Here is a 20,438-nt window from a genome sequence, read left to right on the forward strand (position 1 = left end):
ATACCTGCCTTCATTCCTTACCGCTCCACCTCAATATTGTACTTATTACTTATTGTCCTTACTTAACATACTACTTAATCCTAAAGAAGTCTATTCTACAAATGAATCAGGTTCCGAGGGACAGATGAGTTTTCTGAAGACATGATGCTTCATTTTGCATGTGTAGTTGAATGAAGGGGGAAATGCAAGAACAGGAAGGACAGCTGAATGTCACCATGCAACAATATGTTTCCTCCAATTTCACACAGGTTCAGGTCCAGAGCTACCACTTCTTTCCCGACTCCTTCCTTAGCCTATTTAGACTCCCAAAAACACATAGCTGAGGACAGAGGGAAAAGATGAGGACGGACAGGCATAGCTCAGTGTTTCACTGCATCAGTATCTGCTCCCCGCTAGCTCCTGTCCCAAATCTGGCAGTGCTGAATCACCCTCTACCTCTTTTCTCTTTCATAATGCTGTGTGGTGGGTCTATCAAGTAACAGGAAGGAAAACTGTTTTTCCAGATTCACAATCCACAATTCTACCTATCTCACTCCTGGATATCAAAAGTCACTTTGCTTTAAATGCCAGGTAAAGAGATGCAGCAGCAAAATCAGTTCAAGGTAGCCCTTCCTTCACCATTAACACTAGCACACCTCTCCTACCATCTGCTGTGGTCTTAGAGACCAGATCTCATCCTCCCTTCTACCACGGAGTTCCTGAGTAGTACTGGGCACATCTTTCATATTAAGATATTGTTTTTCTGATTTTGCTAACCAATATCCACATGCAGTGACAAAAACTTGTCTGTTTTCCCATGCAGTTCTCAGCCTTAAGAAGGACAACAGCACTTCTAGGCTAACTCTGGAGAACGAATGAGGAAACATCTGCTGTAATATATGAGGGAAAATCCTTGGTCTCAGCAGTTGCAACTTCTGTGGAAGTAACTGAAAACTTGCTTGTGCTTCAGATAGTATTTAAATTACTCAAGAATTCTGTGTGGATCGGGAAGAAAAAAAAAAAAAAGCGCCACACACAAAAGACCCACACACACACTCCCACCCCCATCAGCAGGCTGTAAGATAGAGCCAGCTCCCTATAATTTAGCTTACAGCAATTCCATCTTGATCTTTCCCCGGGGGCAAATTCAGCTCTGACCTAAACAGATACAAATTCCATTAAATTACACTGGGACTGAATCCAGTACCGCCAGGTCACCCAATACCCTCAGAAATATGGGTGAAACCTATTTAGTTCAAATGGGAATAACAAATTGGTACAAGTTGTTGCACTGTTTCTCCAAGTACATCATCATTGAATTTCTCCATTATCTGCATGTCGCTAAATTGAGTCAACAAGATATTCTAAATGGGTAATGAGACCCTTAACCATTCACCACTTATTCCTGTTAAGGAATGATACAGAGCCCTGTTCTGTTCGCAGGCAGTCATCTGCTTCTGCAGCAAAGATCGCAGTTCTCTTCAGTCACATGTGCTATGTCCTCATTCATAGGACTCATACACATGATCCCTTCAGCAATTTTTCTTGGGAGATGTAACCATATTTTAAGACTGCTCTTAAGCCCAGGTTTCATTAAGCACATAAGGAAAAAAATATATTGTCTATACATTCATCCTGCAATCAATTTCAAGTGAAATCTGCCATAACTCTTACGATTTTGATAGTCTACTAATATAGACAATACTGTCTAATCACTTAAACATGTATAATACCTAACTACATAAAACCGTTTTAACTGCGAAGGTTTAAAAGTAGCCAATTACATTTGTTCAAGCACACTTTTAGATCTTTATAGGAGGTGACGGTCAAGTCATCCCTGCCACAGTATACAGTTAATTCAAAAAGCATGATTTAGGTAGTGAATGAAGTGTTTCACAAACTAGTGCAAAAGTACCATGATTATTAACAACTCTTTCCAGTTTTAACAAATGTGTGCACATAACTATTTGAATTCTGCATATACTGAAGTCTGAAGATAGTTTGTAAACAACTTCAATATCTTCCATTAAAACTGGCAGGACCACTATGAAGACTTTCCATGTACTTTCTAGCCTAGCAGAAAACAGAAGGTATCAATCACCCAGTTTAACAGCAGCTGACTAGAACTATTCATCGAGTTGCACATTGCTACCACTGTGGCCCCACGAATGCCTTAAAGTCTCCCTCTCCTTTTTTTGTTCCTCTGAGTAGACTCTTAACAGCACAATTATTTTTTTTCCACTCTGAATGGCTTTGAGAGACCAGCTGAGAAGAAACACCATTAGTAAAAACAAAAGTTTTCAAAGAAAAAAGGGGAACAAAGTGGACGTATTAGAGACAACTTGTGAATCATGGCCTATACCGTGCTTTGCCCCTCTCTTTACCTCAATACGCTCTTGGTTTCACGGCTGGTTGAGAGCAGGGCAGACTACTGCACTTCTCCTAGCAACCAAAAATCACTTAGGGAAAAAAGGCATGTTGTCTGCTGAAAGGCAGAACAGAGAAATTTGGGGTCATACAAAGCCAGACATATGTTCTTTTGCATTTCATCCTAAATTGAGCAGTTCTCAAAAAGGATTCAGTAAATAATAATAAACAGTTTTGTTTTACATTGATTCATATTTAATTAAATATCTGTTTGTCTACTTGTCAAACATTTAATTTTCTTTTATTTCTGTGTTCTAACAGTTCCTACTACTGTTTACAGTTTTGCCTTCAGGGACAGAAATTCTATTCCTCACTTTTTCTGAAGTTATTTTCTTTGAAGTGCGTATAGATATAATTAGATATCCACATAGATAAAACCTTTTTTTTTTTTTTTTATCTAGATTTAGACACACAGAGAACTATTTTTAGAGGTTTAAAGACAACAGTACTAAGAAACAATTTTATCACAGGATCCCTCTATCCCAAATGCTGGGATTTTACCCCACAGGACTTAATCTTACAGAACAAACTGTCTGGTCTCATTAGGTAGACACCACATTGCACAGTTTAAGACAACAAATCAAATGCATGCAAAAGCAAAAAAACCCCACAAACCCCAGAAGTTTATAATTCAGACATACATCTGAATAGATACATCACATTGATTGGCTTAAAATCAAAGCATATTTTAAAATCCAGTTTGGTAACAGAACAGATGTAATAGATCAAGGGTAAAATGCAGCCTGCGGTATTTCTGATAGTTAATTTTTTCCACTGGAAGTCCTTTGTTTAATAGCTGTTGCCTTGACGTAAACCAACTATTTTAGTTAGGCCACTGAATTTCCCTTACAGATCATAAAAATATATACACACAAAAACAAAACCACCTCAGCCAATCTATCACAGCACTTCTGCAGTGCATCAAGTTAAAGTCAGCAAAGACCTTAGTTCACTGCATCAAATTACAACAGCATTTTCTTGCAGCCACTCCAAACAAATCTGAACTCAAACAATTTAACAGAAAGGCTTATTCACTTCATAGATAAGTGATGCACAAATGACATAGCAATGATAAAAAGCTTAAATATATGGTGTATAAAACAACCCCGAAGTTATTAGGCATCAGCACTGTCATGTCAAGCTTGACAGTAGTGTTTTGCTCCCCTTTTCACTCCCTGTGCTGCCTAACCCAGCCACATGCTCTGTAGCCCAGCTCCTCTGCTAGTCTCTCTCCCCTCATTTTCTGCTTCAAAATGGGGTAGGTCCTTTAATCCATCAAGCCATAGACCTGGAATCAGGCTACTATCCCACTCCTCGTCCCAGCTTACAATGTCATTTCTCTCTCCAGAAAACTGTCAGAGCAGGATAGTGGTACTATACATGCAGGACCAATAAGCATTTCCAGGTCTCGAAGGTCACATAATGCATTGAGCAAAAGTTTTCATCTCTGAAAAGTGAGAAGGATGAGCCCACAGCCCATTTATCTGCAGCTTTCAATATGGTGTGACAATCCCAAAGAGAACATCAAGTTTACTAGGGAAAAGAAATCCAGGTGAAAAAAACCAGGCTTTTCCCAACTAGCTCTTAGTCCAACAGCATTGCTATGCCATTTGAATTTTTTATAATATTGACACAAAAGAAATATCATCCATCCTTTAGTTACAGAGTTCTCTTTAGGCTACAAAACAAACTGTTAAAATTGACCACTCCTTTTGTCAGGATGAAGTCATCTCAGCTGCAGGACATGTGGACTTTGAAAACTGCACAGAATGACAGCTTCAGAACCCACAATTATAGGGCTCATGCAGTATTAAAATACTTCTCATAACAGATTCTTAACCCTTGACATTTTCACAGCAGTAAAAAAGTACCCCTGGTACCCTGGCATGAACAGTTCCTCCATCATTCACTATGGATAAAAACCAAGCTGACTGGTTTTAGTTACCTGACATTTTGGTTTTAAAAGGTTAAATTTTTTCCACTCAGTTTCCTTGCAATCAATGGCAAGTGATTAATAGAAGTGAACTACGGTTTACTGTGTTTTACAGCTTGCTACTGGCCATTTCTTCTTTACATTTTTGTCCAATCTGCATTTATGACAAACATATTAAAGATACACTCTTCTCTCTTTGGCATACAACACTATGTAGGCAATGCATAAATACAACCTAAAAGACCATATGCTGCAACGGACATTGTGGCATAATTATCTAGGTAAATGGTAATGAGTAAGATCACACTTTAACTCCTGGCATCCCTATTCATCCTACCAATTCATTTCCATATATCAGACCAAATAAACTGTTCTCCCAATTAATCTAAGAAAACGTGATGAGAGAAAATAAAAGTAAATTACAACAAAGCATGAAATCATACAATGGCAGGCCACTGTCCAACACTGTAGTCAGACTGATGAATTCTGCTGGAACTGAAGGAGTACAATGAAGACTCGCTGACAAGAAAGGGTAGTTCTGCAAGCAGATACCACATAAAGTTAAAGTTGCTCCAAATCAAACTTAGAATGGTGTCTTATGATATGAGCACCTGAAAATTACGAGGAATGCATTTGAAAACGCTTTATGTTCTTCCAGTTATTATTCACATAGGTAGGTAGAGCTGAATAAGTATCTCCACAAGCAGGACAAACAGCGTAAAAAGTTCACAATAGAACCTGGGCACGCACAGTCTCAATGGGTTCCAAAATACACACTGGAATCACTAGAAGATCAGTAGCCTTCAGTTATCAGCAAGCCAAAGATGCATTGTTTCCTAGTATCAAGACAAATAAGGAATTTTATAATTAAGCCAAGTGAAGTTGTGTGGTTTCTACTGACATGGTTTTACAGTGCAGCTAAGCTCAAAGAGAAATTACACACAGGAAAGGATGTTTGCAAATCTGTCTAGAACATATCCAGAAAGCTCAAAGCTCAGTTAAATGGATGTGTTACCTCAGAGATCTGCAGATAATAATCATTATTTAGTGAGTTTACTAACAATTCGCTTAGCCAAAAAAAATAGTAGCTGGGGGACAGTGGTAAATACTGCAAGTTCAATGCATGCTACTTCTGCCAGAACGTTGTTGAAATTAATATCTTCACATCGCATTTGTCTGTAATATGAAGATGAATCTCAATTAGGCTTGGCCACTAGAGCACAGCGGCTCAATATAGGTATCAGCAGGTTATTACATGGCTACTACTGGTTAGTCTGTCTACTGTTGCTCATGTATTTATTGATGAAGGTTATTATTTTAATAAAATTAAGAGCACATCTTGGATCTCTTCCATGGCAGCAATGCCAAGAGAAGCTGCAGAGATGGAATTAAAAAGCTATTTCTTACTTCATGAACTTTTGGCTTGAAAAAAAAGTAGTAAGAATGTATATCATTGCATCCACAATGCAGCACAAGTAGTTTTCTGATTACAAAAGGATACTCTGCACTAGTAAAGAGAGCACAGTAGGGATGAGTAAGGAGTGAGCAGAAATGAAGCATCAGCATGCACTTGTACCCTCTAGTACTTGGAAGCTCTCTCTATGGAAAAATGTAGCAACAAGCCAACTTCATTTTGTAAGAGGATTACATTACATGAATTAAGATGCAAGCCTTACAGTAAGTCAAGATGCCATCACCTGGTTTCAAGGTCTTTTGCACAAAGGACTCAGTAGTAAAATTGTTACAGATTTCAGTGGCGCAGATGCAGTTCCTAAATTAATGGGGCCTTGTTTAATTATCCAAAATAGCAAAAAAATACACTATTAAACACAGGTGATTAACAGTTACTTTGTTAAGGAGAGGGTTTGAGGTGTGAACAACACTGACAATCTTATTTCTGGACACACCACTTCAAGGGCAGAGAGTCCACAGTTTGCATTGTATAGTACAAGCTAGGTGTGACATTAAAGATAGTGAAAGTATAATCTACATCCAGAAATCTTTATTTTGGTTCAATTATTTTTCATTCAAAGATCTCATAACTACCTGTCCACATGACTACTTCTGCATAAAAGGTATCCTCAAGTTTCTCTCTGAAATAGTGATTTAAGAACAGATTCTGTACCCTTACATATACCAAATTTTAAAGGTATTTTTTAGAATTTACAGGGCATGCGTACTATAAAAATATCAGTGTGAGAAAGCTTGGATAACCATAAGTTTTCTGTAACAATTCAGTAGTTACATGTAAAAATTGTCTGTTCAGTCAGAACCAAAAAAACCCATCACATTTATTTGGCAAGAGTGGATACTTGCTTTCTTCTGCACACAAAGAGATTTCTATAGAAATGTAGAAAAGAGCACCCGTAACCTAGCCTCTTGGCAAGAAACAGCAGCAATCTGATTACTAAGTATCCTCCACAAGGTTGGTATGAGAGGTTGTGAGCCAGATGGCAGCCACAGGAAGAGCAACCTCTGCCATGCCAGCTGAGATAACAGATAAAACCTGACAGCAGTGTTCCTCTTCGGTGGCTGAAACAGAATGTACAGAACCTGTTAGCAATCTATTTAGCCGGGATCAATATTTGAATAGCGATTCAAGGGTAGCAAATGGCTAAAAAGCCATTGCATACTCTTCAGTAATTTCCACTAAATGGTTCAGCAGCGGACAGAGCATGTATTGAATTTAGTGCTATGAGCCTACATTGCTATACAAAAGCAAATCCTGGAAACTGAGCTGACTGGACAGACTAGCCAAAGCCTCCATTTCCTCTCACTGAATTTTTTGGCGCATCTCCTTGATGATGCACTTAAATCCTTTTGTCTACCTTTAAGGCTACGTATCTTTAGCCCGCATTGCTTATATTTATTTTCCTTGAGCAACATCAATCTCATAATTTCAGAAAGTTCCTAATGGAAGGACTGTTACAGTAAGCGTAACTCACAGAAAAGATTAAAAAAGCCTATCCTAACTTTCCTGAACAAATTGTGGGGTATCAGACCTTTTGCAGCATAACAAATAAGCAAAGGCACAAAACAAAGTATTCTTTTCAAACATATCCATCCCTGGAAGTGGAACAACAGAATTTCCTCATTGCCTATCATATCGCAACAACATATATTTATGTGCAAAACAACTTACCAAACAGGAAATAAAGCAAAATATTAAGACTCGTTCAGCAAAACATCTCATTGTGGGCATAAATTCATCCCTACTCAGCAAAGTTTTAAAGCATACGATTAACTTGGAACACATGTTTAAATTCTTAACTTCAGTGAGATTCTGGATAAGAGATGGAAGCATGCACTTAAATGCTCTGCAGAATTGGGTCCTGTGGAAGAACAAGCTAAAGGAAACAAAACTGCAAACTCTCCACTTCAGGATCTTACTCTTAATGCATTAAAATGCACACATTCCACAGAAGCAAAGGTTATCCATCAACAGCAAAACTCACATGAGAGATCAAGACCCTGTCAGCTTAAATACGCACTGGAAGAATATACTCTAGCTTTATATGTAAGCCATGTTCTCCGATAGGCAACAGAGACCTGCACAAGGCCACAGACGTGTAGCTCACTGGTGTGAAGAAATAAAATGAATTAAAAAAAAATAAGGAAAAGAAACAAAGAACACTTGAGCCACCCACTATTTCAGATACATGCATTTCATTAAGAAAATAAGTGCCTTTGAAATATATGGAGATAAAATGCTGCTTTTACAGAATTGTTCTCATATATCTTTAATGCCATCACACCCTCAAGAGCATCAAACCTGCAGTTTTCAAGGGACAATGGCTAAAAGCCAGCCCTGACATAAAAGGTTGTCATTATCATTGAAAGCACAAGTTCTACCAGGGCAGAGTTGGCCCACTAAAATTAGCATCTGTGGTAATATCCACATACCTGTGTCCACACCATCTGTGAACTTTTCTGTTAGTATCTGTTCTTTCAAGCTTTAGTAATGATTGGAAAAAAGATAACAAAAAGCACATAACAATGAAAGAAAAATCAATTGAACACTATAAAAAAACCCAACACACATAATCAGCTGTTTTAATTCCAATAGCTACTGTTTTATTTAATGGTACAGACTCTGCCTAGTGTAGTGTTTTGTTGTCAGAGTATAGGGGGAAGGTGTTTGATTTTTTTTTTGATTGTTCATTTTTTCAAGAACAGTAACCAAAACTGATAGCTAAAGAAAAAGAGTATTGCAGTTGTTCCCTGAACAGACTGTAAGAATATGGACAGAGCTACAGGAAAATCATAAGCACAATAATAAAAAAATAAAAATAAAATATTCATATGTATGTATCACATGCTTCCTGCCATTTTAATTGTTTTGCAATTCTCAGGTGTCATAAAAGTATGACTAGAGAAAATAACTTTAGATGAAAAATTTATCATTTTGATCTACACCATTATGCACTGTGTAATACCACTTTCAAATCACTAAACAAAAATAATGTCACAAGGAAAAGGACAGCTAATATGTCTCAAATGTTGCAATGCCTCTCTCTGGACCTGATGCCACGAGAACAAAAAAATCCCACCCCAAACCCAACAAAAAAACCCCCCTCAAGAACAGAAACACACTAAGAGGTAACTCATAAAGAAAACAAATCAAGGACCTATTAAACAAGTAGTCTATTGAGTTTTGCCTTTTTTCTTAAAGCATTACAAATAGTGCAAATGTTGATATATATATTTTCAAAGCAACTGGTGGTATGTGTCACCTCAAGGTGTAATCATAATTGCTGTGCTTCTAAAGAGACTTAAGTACCCCGTGCCAAGCTTGCATGCCAATATTTCTTCAAAGCTACTTGTTAGTCATTTTGACAATAACAGCTTATCTCTACTTCGTCATGATGTGCTATCCACAAGGCCTTTTATTTATTTATTTAAGAGAGTTGTTAATGTAGGCAAGCTTGACAGTCTGCAATATCTTCCCACAAAAGGGGAGGATCACATCTATTCTGGGCAGTTTCTTGGATTTTTTTTCTAATGGTCCAGCTCTAAATTAGCTACATGCTTCACCTGCACCCCCTACCCCCATCTTATAAAGCTAAACCAGAACAAAGGTTCTACTTGTGCTCCTCGTGACAAAACTAGAATAAATTATGTCTTGCCTCTGTCGTACCAGCAAGCTGGTTAATTGCATTTGTTTCATATATCTCAAACAGCCTGGTACGTTAATTACATTCTGTAACACCAAGCTCCTCTGATTCACTCTGTCACTTCCACTGAGCACTTTAATTGTATTCCTTCTAGCTACATACGATTTTAAACACTTACTAATAATTACATTTCTACAGCCTGATGTTTTCAGTTTGTATACAAAGGTATCTCCAGTACTGGTGGTCTGAAAGTTAAGGATCAGAATGTGTTACTGTAGGAAAAAATAAAGCAAACAGAAAACAAAATCCCTGCAAAACTATGACCACGCTGACAATAGACACCAATGTTCTATTAAATCTTTTCACAATTTCAGCTTCTTACTGTTCATCATGTACATGTATCATGCAGAAATTTTCTTATCGGTAGATCAGACAGAATATTAAACTGCATAGGATATTATGCAACCGATGCAAAACTGTGCTTGAATGTCTCCCTCTTCTCATCTTTTTCGCTTCCTTTCTTGCTAGGGGGTGGGGGCTGATGAGAGGAGGGGGAAGAAATGCTCAAAGCAGCCTGTGACTGCAAACAATAAACCTGGAGTCCTTGCTTCAGAACTAACAGTAAATGCAGTAAGCATCTTCCTGGAGCAAAGTTTGCTGTAACAGACAAGCAAAACCAGCCAGGGTCCCAGATATTAAATTCACCTCAAGTCTAAAAGACTGTTTAGAGATCCAAATACCCAGTACTAGGAGGACTGCCGCGCATCTGGTCCCAGCACACACTTGTGCAGGACTGTGTGCTTCACGGATGCCCGCTTCCTAGCTGTATGCTTGAAGTACTGTAAGGCATCTAGCGTCTGTACTGCAGCACAGCGCCAGCCCCTACTTTGAAAGACAATTTACCCTTGCACTGAAGTTCTCGCCCTGCTAAAGCGTACTTCCCCGAGATGCTAATTTATAGTTCCCCATCCATTACTTAACATTACTTAAACTTGAAAACAGCAAGAAGTGCTGTGGAGCAGACCCAGAGGGGGAAGCAGACCCGGGGGAGACGCGGGGCGCGGGGGGAAATCCGCCCTTTCCCCCAAACGTTGCTTAGCTTCGTGACAACACTCCCTCGAAAAGCCCGTAATGAGGGGGTGGGGGTGCCAGCAAGCCCCCGCCGCCAGCACCTGCCTGGCCCCGCGGCGGGGGCGGAGGTGAGGGGGGGCTGGAGCCGCGCACCCCCCGCCCGCCAGCGCCAAGGGAGGCGTCCGGGGACTCTGGAAATTCGCCAGCTCGCCTCACCTGGAGCCCAGCAGAGCGAACCGATTTATTTCATCAGCTGCCTCTCCCGGTGGAAAGTTTTAACAATAGAAGGAGGCAAAGTACTATCAGCTACAACAGCTTTCTGCCTTGCCTTCCTCCTTCCCCCCCCCCCCCCCCCAATAAAAAATTTAGCACGGTAATTTTTACTCTTTCCTCGCTAGCGTTCTTCCATTCATAAGCTGCTTTTCCTTAAATTAGCAGACGGGAAGGACTGCTTATTGGAAACATATATACTTCCCCCCAACCCCCGCCCCCCAAATACCATTTATATACCAGAAAAACTTAAGGCTCTGTAACGTTAAAGCTTATAATGCCGTCCATGTGCTGTCCCAAACCAGATTCAGATGAAGGGGATTTCTGCACAGAAATGGCATATCTAAAATAAGCGAACTTACCATAGACTTGAAAAAATGAAAATCCAAAGAGCAGGAGTGGCGTCAGCAGACCCATTTTGACATATTAAATGCAATCCCGATCACTTGCGAGCCCAATTCCACAGAGATCCAAAAAAAAAAAAAAAAAAAGTATCCAAAGCCAGTAAGAGGTAGGTCCAAAAGTTTTCAGTTTCCTAACAGCTACTTAAAGTGGAAGAGGAAATCTTGAAATCAAAAGCTGCAGATGGAAAGGTCTTGAATGTGACACTTTTAGATCCATACAGATTAGAGCAGCGAGCGAGCTCCGGAGGCTTCTGTGTTGCACACACGCTCCTTTCTAAATTCCCACCAATCCAGCCCAAGCAGAGGAATTATTCAAGTGTGCCTAAGACTCTCTTTAGGATCCATGGCAATCCAACCCAAACTCTTTCTTCGGAAGACAAGGAGAGACTCTGAGAAAGGACGCGAGTCCTAGAAAGTGCTCCACAAACTTCCCGGCACTTTGCAGGCAAATCATTGGGTTGGTTTGGCTATCTGGCTTTCCTCTCGCCCTCCCCCTACCCCCTTCGTTCTCTACCAAATCAGTTCAAGCTGCAGAGTTTCTCACTTAACTTCCATAATAGGAACGCCCAGGCAACGTGCTACAGGAGGGCAGCAGCTCTCTCGGCATCCCCTCGGAATAAAACCCTGTCCCCTGCACCGCCCTCCCGACGGAAACCCGGGCGGCGCTGCCGGCGGGCAGTAACTCCGGCGCGGAGCCGCGGCGGGCGGGAGCGGCGGGCTGCGTGCGACAGGGGGTGCGGGGACCTCCCGCCGCCGCCCCTCTCCCGGGCGGCCCCGGCGTCCGCCGCCCCGCGCCGCGCCGCTCCGCTCCGCTCGCCTCCTCTCCCCTCCCGCCGCCTCCGCCTCCCGCCGCCGCGGACACACCGGCTGGCAGGGAGAAGGAGAGGGAGGAGAATGAGCGCGGCTCCCGCGGCTGCCTGGGGAAGGGAGGCTGCGGGGTGTGGACTAAACCACTGCGCTCCACACCCACGCGTCCCTCTCCGCCCGGGGTAGGGAGATGGGGACGGCGATATAAGGCCGCCGCGGGGCTGCGAACGGGGCTTGTTGCGGGCGGGGCCCCCGCCTCCCCGCTACAGTTGGCTATAGGTAGGATGTGCGTGACTGCTCCACACCGCTTCCCGTTTCACGGGCGGCTAATTTTTCGGTAAGTGATTTCGTGGAACTGTGCGTTCCCCCTCTCGCCCATACACAGACCCCCGCAAGGCGCTTCCCCAGGGATCTCCCCGGCTGACCCGCGCCGTGCCAAAGGAAGGAAAGGTGGCAAATACAATAAAATGAAACGGATCGATCACACGTGACCTGCCGGGTCCGCCAGGCGGGCTCGCCCGGCCGAGGCCCGGGAGCGAGTAGCCCACCGCCCCGCGCCCTTCCGCGCCCGCAGCCCCGCTCCCCTCAGCGGCAAAGTTTTGCGGAACCGGCCGCGGCCCCCGGAGGCTGGCGGCGGGGAAGGGAGACGAGAGAAGGGGCCGCCTCGCCCGCAGGGAATGAGGGAGAGCAGCCCCTCTCCCCTGAACGCGCGACAGGGGCTGTCAAGCGGCGGCATAAACCCCACACACCGCAGAGAAAAAGAGCCGGGAAACCGGATGAAGGAGCCGCGCGGGCGAAGCCGGAACGTAGAAGCGCCCGGTGTCGGAACAGGGCAGGGGGTGCCCAGGCAGCGGCGCACGGAGCGCGGGGCGGGCGGCGGCCGCCCCGAGGTGCCAGTCAGGCCGCCCGCTGCAGCCGGGCCCGCGGCAGCGCCGCACGGTGAAGCCCGAGCGCCCCCTACTGGCCGGCGGCGGGAAGCGGCCGCCACCTGGTGCCCGGCGCTGCCTTTTGTTGCGGCGGAGGGCGGGAGGGGCGCGCGGTGGCGGGAAGCCTCCCGCAGGGCCGCCCGGCCCGGGCGCGCGGGGCTGTGACAGGAACGGCCCAAGTGAAGGAGCTGCCGAAGGGCCCGGGGCTGTTTCCGTGCACGACGGGTCTTTTCCCCCCCAGAGAACCCGAAACGAGCAGTGTGGTACAGAACTTTTCCGGGGAAACCTGTTTGCACGCGTTGGTCGCACATTTCAGCTAGCTCCTGTTGCCGGTGGTTAGAGGGACGTGGAGGGCGAGGGTCGTTTTAACACAGCACTGCGAGATAAAAATTAACTGGTGTATAAAAACGTTTTGATGGACTGGGATGTGCAGGGCCATTTAAACAGAAAGGACTTACCTTCCCGTGTGTTAACCACCTAGTCCCAAGTATTTTTCTCTCATCAAGTTTCTGTATTATTATTATTATTACTATTATTATTACTGTCATCATTATAATTATTATTATTAAATTTTATTTTTCATACACTAGAGTTTTATTCCTTTAATAAGTTCTTCACATAAAGGATCTGAACCTTATTTCTGCACAATGTACACTCCCCACAGGCACTCACATATATGTTCTGCAAGTTATTTCTTGCCTGATTCTCGTGTGTAATTAGTGACACATGCTTTACCATCACCAAACGTAACAGTGTGAGGTGTTTGTAGGTTTTTTAAGTGTCTGAGATTATTGCTGTTGCATACAAAGCCAGATGACAACTGCAAAGCCTCTTTATGCAAATCAGAGAACAATGTCTTGCTATACTCACAATATGCCCTGCAGATAAATATATATTAATACATCTAAAGACTACCTTGTGAAGAAGGCTATAATTAAGGCTAATTAGGGTAAGGTGATCAAAATGGTATTCTTTGTCAGTGTACCTGTGAATTGGCAAAACAAGAAAAACATAAATCACGTAACTGACAGCAGTATTTGTAACATACATGAAATATTAAAGAATATTTCCCTGTGTTGTGGACATTTCAAGGACACCGTGCTGGTGAAAATGCTGACTTGTTTATTACAAAGTTTTAAATTGGAAATAGCTATACACTGTACGGTTCTTTTTCTACTTCTCAACTAAATTTAAGATAAATGTAATAATTGCTGATGTAGACCCGTAACTTTTTAAGATATATACAGTCTTCAAAACCCTTAAGTATAGAGGTACCTTTAATTGGGTATAACGACTCATATGAACATTCTTAGTGAAATCAGTGGGTTATTCATTATAGCTGCTACTGTTTTATTCATTCACTTCCACAAAATACTGCTTTTGAACTAATAAACACTTTGCAAGACTTTGAAAAGTTTCAGCCAAATTTAATCAAGCATTTTCAAGTGCAACTTTTTCCCATATGTATTTCAGTGATTTTTTTTTTTTTTTTCTTTGAGAAGAGTTGAACAGGCCTCCAAGATGGCTAGCAGAGTTGGGAGTGTTGGGAAACTGGCTTGTGTATTGGTGCTGTTTGCCCGAATTCGGAAAAGTCGGCTAAGTTTGGCTAGTATATAAACATACAAAGAAGCAAAAAAAAAAGGTCAACCCCCCAAAAAATAATAGAAGGTCATCTAGAGATCTGCTGGGGCATGACAGTTAGATGTTCACATGTGTTACGGCTCACAAGCGCAGGACATGTCACAGAGCAGAGTCACTGAACTACGAGCACAGTTTGCCTGGAACAGTGTTTGCTTCCATTACAAGATGCAGTCCAGGTACTTGAATTAAAGAATTAATGCTTGCCTCTCCAGTCTTTCAGTAACATCGTATGAACATGGCCAACAAGGCAGATGTTATCTGCCTGAACAGTAAAGTCTATGCAGAGGAACCAAATGTGCCAACTCTTTGGGTATGAGCAATATGCCACCTGAGGAAATAACGTGTGTGAGCAGGATGAGGAAAAGACATGTCGGTATCAGTACACATAAAGCTTCAGTTCAAAGGGTACTGCTGAGACAGGACTTAGAACAGGGAAACGGCACAGTAAGATTGCCCTGACTCATACTAAGGTCAGTCATCAAATGAGGCAGGACTAATCTGGTAAAACAGCAGTGAGATCAGATGTATGTCAGCGGTACAAGTAAAGGTTTCATTGCTTCCCCAGTGTGGCGTTTCATGTCTTTGATTCCTAGACTTCTATATCTGCCTTACAATACCTATTTAGTATCTAGCAGGTCAGATCCAGTGTTTAAGGTACAAGTGTCCTAAGAGTAGCCTTCTTTTCAGATGAGCTCTACCATTCACAAAGTTTTTCTTCTAAACCAGCATTACCGTTTATGGTGTTACAAACATATATAATAGAGTATATTTCCTGATTGCCATAAAAACCTGTTGTCTTCTTGAAGAGGAGAGGTTGAATTGAGGTGGATCATATAGAATTTATTCTGGATACGAGAGCTAATCATCCAGGGAATTGCTGACAGCAACTAAAGATCTTCAATATCAAAAAATATATACGTGATGTGATGGCGATACAATTTAATGTAGGCAGCTAGTTTAAGTATTTAAGTTAGGAGGCTGGTCTTTCTAGGCTCTGGAGTAGAGCAAAAGGCAGATCCAGAGGATAGTTCAGGGCACGTAATGTCAGGCAGCTTCAGAAACACAAAAAGAAAATGGAAATAAAAGCTCCAGTGAGCATGGACATCCCCATGGAGCATACTCTTGTCTTCCTCTGCGCTATTCAGTTCCAGGTCATTGGGTTCTGATGTCATCTGACTATTGAATACATGATGAGAGAACACAATTTATAGGTTTTAATCCTTATAAATGCTGAAGCATGATTACTATTCCTGCTGCAATCAATAGGGAAGATTGCACACTGAGAGGTAACTGAGGAACTCAGCCCAGGAAAAGAAGACGTTGCTAGAAACAGTGTAAGAGGGTAAGCACCGTGGCTGGATCTGTCATGAAGGCCACTGAAAATAAGTTTTTCTGCTGTCTGCAAATCAATTTTGACGAAGCTTCTTTCCTAGAACACTCTTGTGGATTTAAAAAAAAAAAAAAAAAAAAAGTCGAGTGCCAGAAGCATGTGTTTCTTTGTTTCACAGGTGTCTCTTACTTGCATCACAGAGTGACCTTCTATTTTATCATTAAAGATTTCTGAGTTCTGGCATCTGACTTCAGAGTATTCCTATGAAAATACCAGCCAAGCAACACAAAGAACCCTAGTTTGAAATGTCCTTACATTGCTAGATTGTGTTACTATGTCTGCACTATTTTTAATTACTAGTACAGCTACAGTGCTTGCTACTGTTATACAAGAATTAACTATACTTTTGGTAAGATAAATATTTGGTAAACTGAACTATTGCAAGTTTTTTGATATACATCATATGCTCAATTTAGGTTTTGCATCCACAGCTCATTAAATGTGCTAAAACTGGTAACAGAAAGAAGAATTTCTTGACAATTTTTAAAACAGCCTCACCTAAAATAAATTTCACTGGTTTTATTTTTAAGTGAGGTTCAAAATAGGCAATAAGCACAAATGTTTATATGATAGATATGTTACCATGTAAAGATTTTGTAGAACCTACTTTCCATTTATTCTATGGATGTACTTCTACCCCTCATAAAAAAAAAAAAAAGATACAGTGTCTTTCACACCTTGCAGCCTAGTCAAAAATTCAAGAAAGAAATTATTCTTAATTAAAAATTAGTTTGAAAATAGATTATACATGAAACCTGGGTCAGATTTCGCATTTCTGGGGCAGAAGGGGGAGGTGAAAGGAAGCTTCTAGTTGTAGCATTCACAAAAGAATTGGTAAGTTTACTGCTCTGTGAAACACAGGTCTGTGTTTTCATACTAAATAAAAGACGGCAGCACACCATCTTTTGAGTTACCTGAAGCTGGCATTGTAAAAAGCAACAGCATCTTTATACTAAAAGGATAAGAATAGCACATACTAGAAATACATCTGTGACTTACTGTAGTAGTGGCTGTAACTCTAAATCCGCAGCGTCAAAAGTACAGTGCCTGTCACAACCGTAAGCACTAAAGTTGTTCCGGAATCTCTGGGCTTTGTGTAGACTTGTATAGGCTTGCACAGAGCAGGTAGAACAGGACTCTTTGCAGAGGTGCACATGGATGGACAATATCCTAGACATTGAAGGTGAACCTGCTTTGAGCTGGACGAGATGATCTCCAGAGGTCTCTTCTGACCATCATTTTTCTGAAGTTCCATGATTCTATGGCTGCAATACCGGCAAAGTTCTGAGCCTACGTTTGCCTTGTTTGACACTGTTTCTTAGTAGAGAATGATGTACTAAAGCATTCAGTACTACTCACTTTGTTATAAAATTGCATAAAACTGTACACACAAGCTATAAATAAAAGAACTGCTTGATTTTCCTCAAATTTAAGCCATTCCTATTACAATATCAGGAGCCTTTGTTCAGTGAGTCCTATGTGGAGGGAGCAGTGAACGTTACAGGAATAGAAGAGCATTCCTTGCTCTCTTGTGATTGGAAATGCTTTCCTTTGCAACTGCAATATTTAAAATTAATAGCCTTTCTTCCAAGTGCAGTAAGTAGCACATCTAGTTTATGGCTGTCTCCACATTGTACACTGTAACATGAGTTCATTATCTGCAACAGGACACACTGCATCCCTTTCAGTCTTTCCACAGACTGAGTCTGGCTAGCCTTCTCCATGTCAGGAACTTCCTCTTACGCACATTTTCATCATATCATTATGTCCATACATCTCCTGGTTGTAAGAGTATTCCTGTCTGCTACATCAGGAACTTCTATTCCATCTCTTATATCCAGGACTCTGTGTAAGTTATGCATTTCTTTGTCTAATGAAGGAAAAACCAATTTGCTTTATAAAATGAAGGCACAAATCATGGGACAAAGTGCTAATCTACATAAATAAGGACATCGGAGACATACTCTGTCAACTACAGATAAAGTAAGAGTCCAAGAGTAATTAAGCTTATTCCTTTGGTAATGTAGGCCTCTGTCCAAACATTCATTTTTATTAAAAAAATAACAAAAATGCACTCTGTCTTAATTTACATACAAAAATTAAAACCATCCCTTAAGTGACAAGCTTAATTTCAAAAGGCAGTTTAGGTTTCCAGAGGGCATAAGATAGTCATTGTATCAATCAAAAAAGAACAAGCATTCAAAATGAGGAACTGGAAGAGGATAAAATCTTACCTTGCTTACATGAGGGGTGCAAAGGTGAAAGCCTCACCAGAAAAGTGTATTTCATCATAGTGCAATCAGACTGATTCATATCAAAATAACTGGCTACTGCACCCTGAATTCCAGGGATCAGAAAATCAAGCTATACAGCAACAGAACATTTATAACTGTACATGATACACAAATAAGTCTTAAGCCGAGCACCATATTCCTACATAATTATATTATAAATAACATGTTATGCTCTCTTATTAAATGACATATGTCACATTTTCCATAACAAGTGCATATTGACAGCCAACTACATTAGCCAACAATATTTACACTTTAATTACAGCTTTTAAAATGGAAATATGTAACTATAAATGTACATAAGTTGTTAATGGGGCAGAAATTCTTACAAAGAGATCCATATGTAAATGTCCATTACATGGAAACCCATTTTTAGGTGGACAAATATTCTTTACAATAGGGAGTGTTTAATTTAATAATGTAGGAAACAGATTTATTATGTCATTAACAAGCCAATTCGCTTGAAAATTCTTATAAACACATACAGTATTGTTTATCAACTGGATTTTATAGTTACTGTTTTGTAGAAGAGACAGATGTACTGAGCTTCCTTTGTTATCTCTGGCCTCCAAAGCGTCAATGGCATGGATAGGTTATTTCTTAGCATGATTTCTGCTGTACCGCAGTCCTCAGTTGTAGTTACATATTAGTCAGAAGAAGAACTTGTTGTGGTACCAGAGAGCTGCTGATTTATGAATATGTCAGCTCCTAAGAATCTGGTCCATCACTATGGTGGCAACCCTAACAGCATTAGAGGCTCTTGCATGTTTCTACCAGTGGGCTGTAATGTTCCCATCAGGCTATGATTCTTTTTTGCAATATGGTGCTGTCAACACTGTTCTCATCAGTTATACATATCAGTGGATTATTAACAATATTTGTCAGACTTCTATATTAGTTTTGTCCCAGAACAGCCTTGCCTCACTTCAGCAATAGAATTACATTTTGCATTGTCTCAATAAATGCTTTTAAATTAGAATTGATGTTTCAGTCATATGATTTTTCACTGCTGATGTAATTTAGTTTTCTATCTAAATTTTTATATGACTGTATGACTTATTTTTTTAAAAGTGTGATCCTAGTAAAGGCAGCTGAAGCACAGAGAATTCTCACAGCAGAATTTGGGCTAATACCTCTCCCATGCACGGCAGACTAAAAGAGTGTTCAAGACTGACATAAATTTCAAAAGTAAATTGAAAAGAAACATAAAGGAGGAGAAAACTGAAACCTCATCGCAGGACTTCCCCTAAAAAAGTATGCATTTAATCAAAAGCCAATAAGTACAAATGTAAACAGTAAGTATCTTGCATAATCACTAGAGGAACTATTAATTTTTTTATGGTTTGCATTTAAAGTTACTATAGAATTTAATTGCTTAAATTGTATACAAAATCACCAAACTTTTAGCGGGAAAATACGTGAGAACATTTTTCCTCTATGCTGCATATCCTCTTACGTAGGGAGCAGCTGTGCCAGTACACGGTCCCTTTAAAACCAATGAAACTGTATGTGCAAAGGGGGCAGCTCAGAACACAGAAACAGAAGCCAATGACTAATTTAACGTCTGTCTCTGAACTGAAATACAAAATAGCAATTACCTCAAAGCTGCTTACTGCCACAGCTAGGAAGACTCTTTCACATTTAAAGCACACTACCCACATAACAGAAATTCTCTGTTTTTTGCTTTTCATCGTACAGCTTGCAATACTGTGGCTGATGGTGAAATTTAACATGTTTCAATCTAAGTCATCAGTTCAAATCTTGCTCATGCTGATCGTGGCCAAAAGTTATCACTTGATTCCCCGCTTAAATTATTTTAGTCAGCTTTTTGCAGACAAAAGAAACACATTGTAGGCTTTTCTTACCCAGTCAGCAATAGTTCAGCCTTCTAGGACAGCCTTGAGTAGAATAGCGTGTTTTGCACTGCCATGGTCCAGAAGGTACTTGAGAATGAAGAAAGAATTGGGTTTCAACAGCATCTACCACAACGAGATCCTGTACCCAGGGCTGTGTATCTATGGACTTCAGTAATATAAATAATTAAATCCCACTGCCACATTACCTGCTGAAAGATTTTCTGAAGAAAATGTGTCATCCATGAGTCTGGCAAAAAGTTATGTAAAAAAATAACTTTTTTTATCACTTCCCTAGGAATAAAAAAATATATACTAGCTTCTTTAAT

At 40.9% G+C, this 20,438-nt stretch overlaps 1 protein-coding gene across 11 annotated transcripts in view; it reads right to left on the reverse strand.

The window, feature by feature from the left end:
- Positions 1 to 11,993, reverse strand: part of ROBO2 (roundabout guidance receptor 2) — a 475,778-nt gene extending 463,785 nt beyond the window's left edge. For 3 of the 11 annotated variants that reach the window (XM_055802484.1, XM_055802478.1, XM_055802476.1), the window contains exon 1: positions 11,157 to 11,986. In XM_055802484.1, the coding sequence (XP_055658459.1) occupies positions 11,157 to 11,211 (55 nt within the window). In that variant the 5' untranslated portion in view covers positions 11,212 to 11,986. Of the gene's footprint in view, positions 1 to 11,156 lie in introns of all 11 variants that reach the window. The other 8 variants (XM_055802483.1, XM_055802482.1, XM_027788799.2 and 5 more) reach the window with 5 other exon arrangements.
- Between the last annotated feature and the right edge of the window lie 8,445 nt (positions 11,994 to 20,438).

Source organism: Falco peregrinus, chromosome 4 (assembly GCF_023634155.1).
Source record: "Falco peregrinus isolate bFalPer1 chromosome 4, bFalPer1.pri, whole genome shotgun sequence".
In the NCBI taxonomy this organism is placed as follows: domain Eukaryota; kingdom Metazoa; phylum Chordata; class Aves; order Falconiformes; family Falconidae; genus Falco; species Falco peregrinus.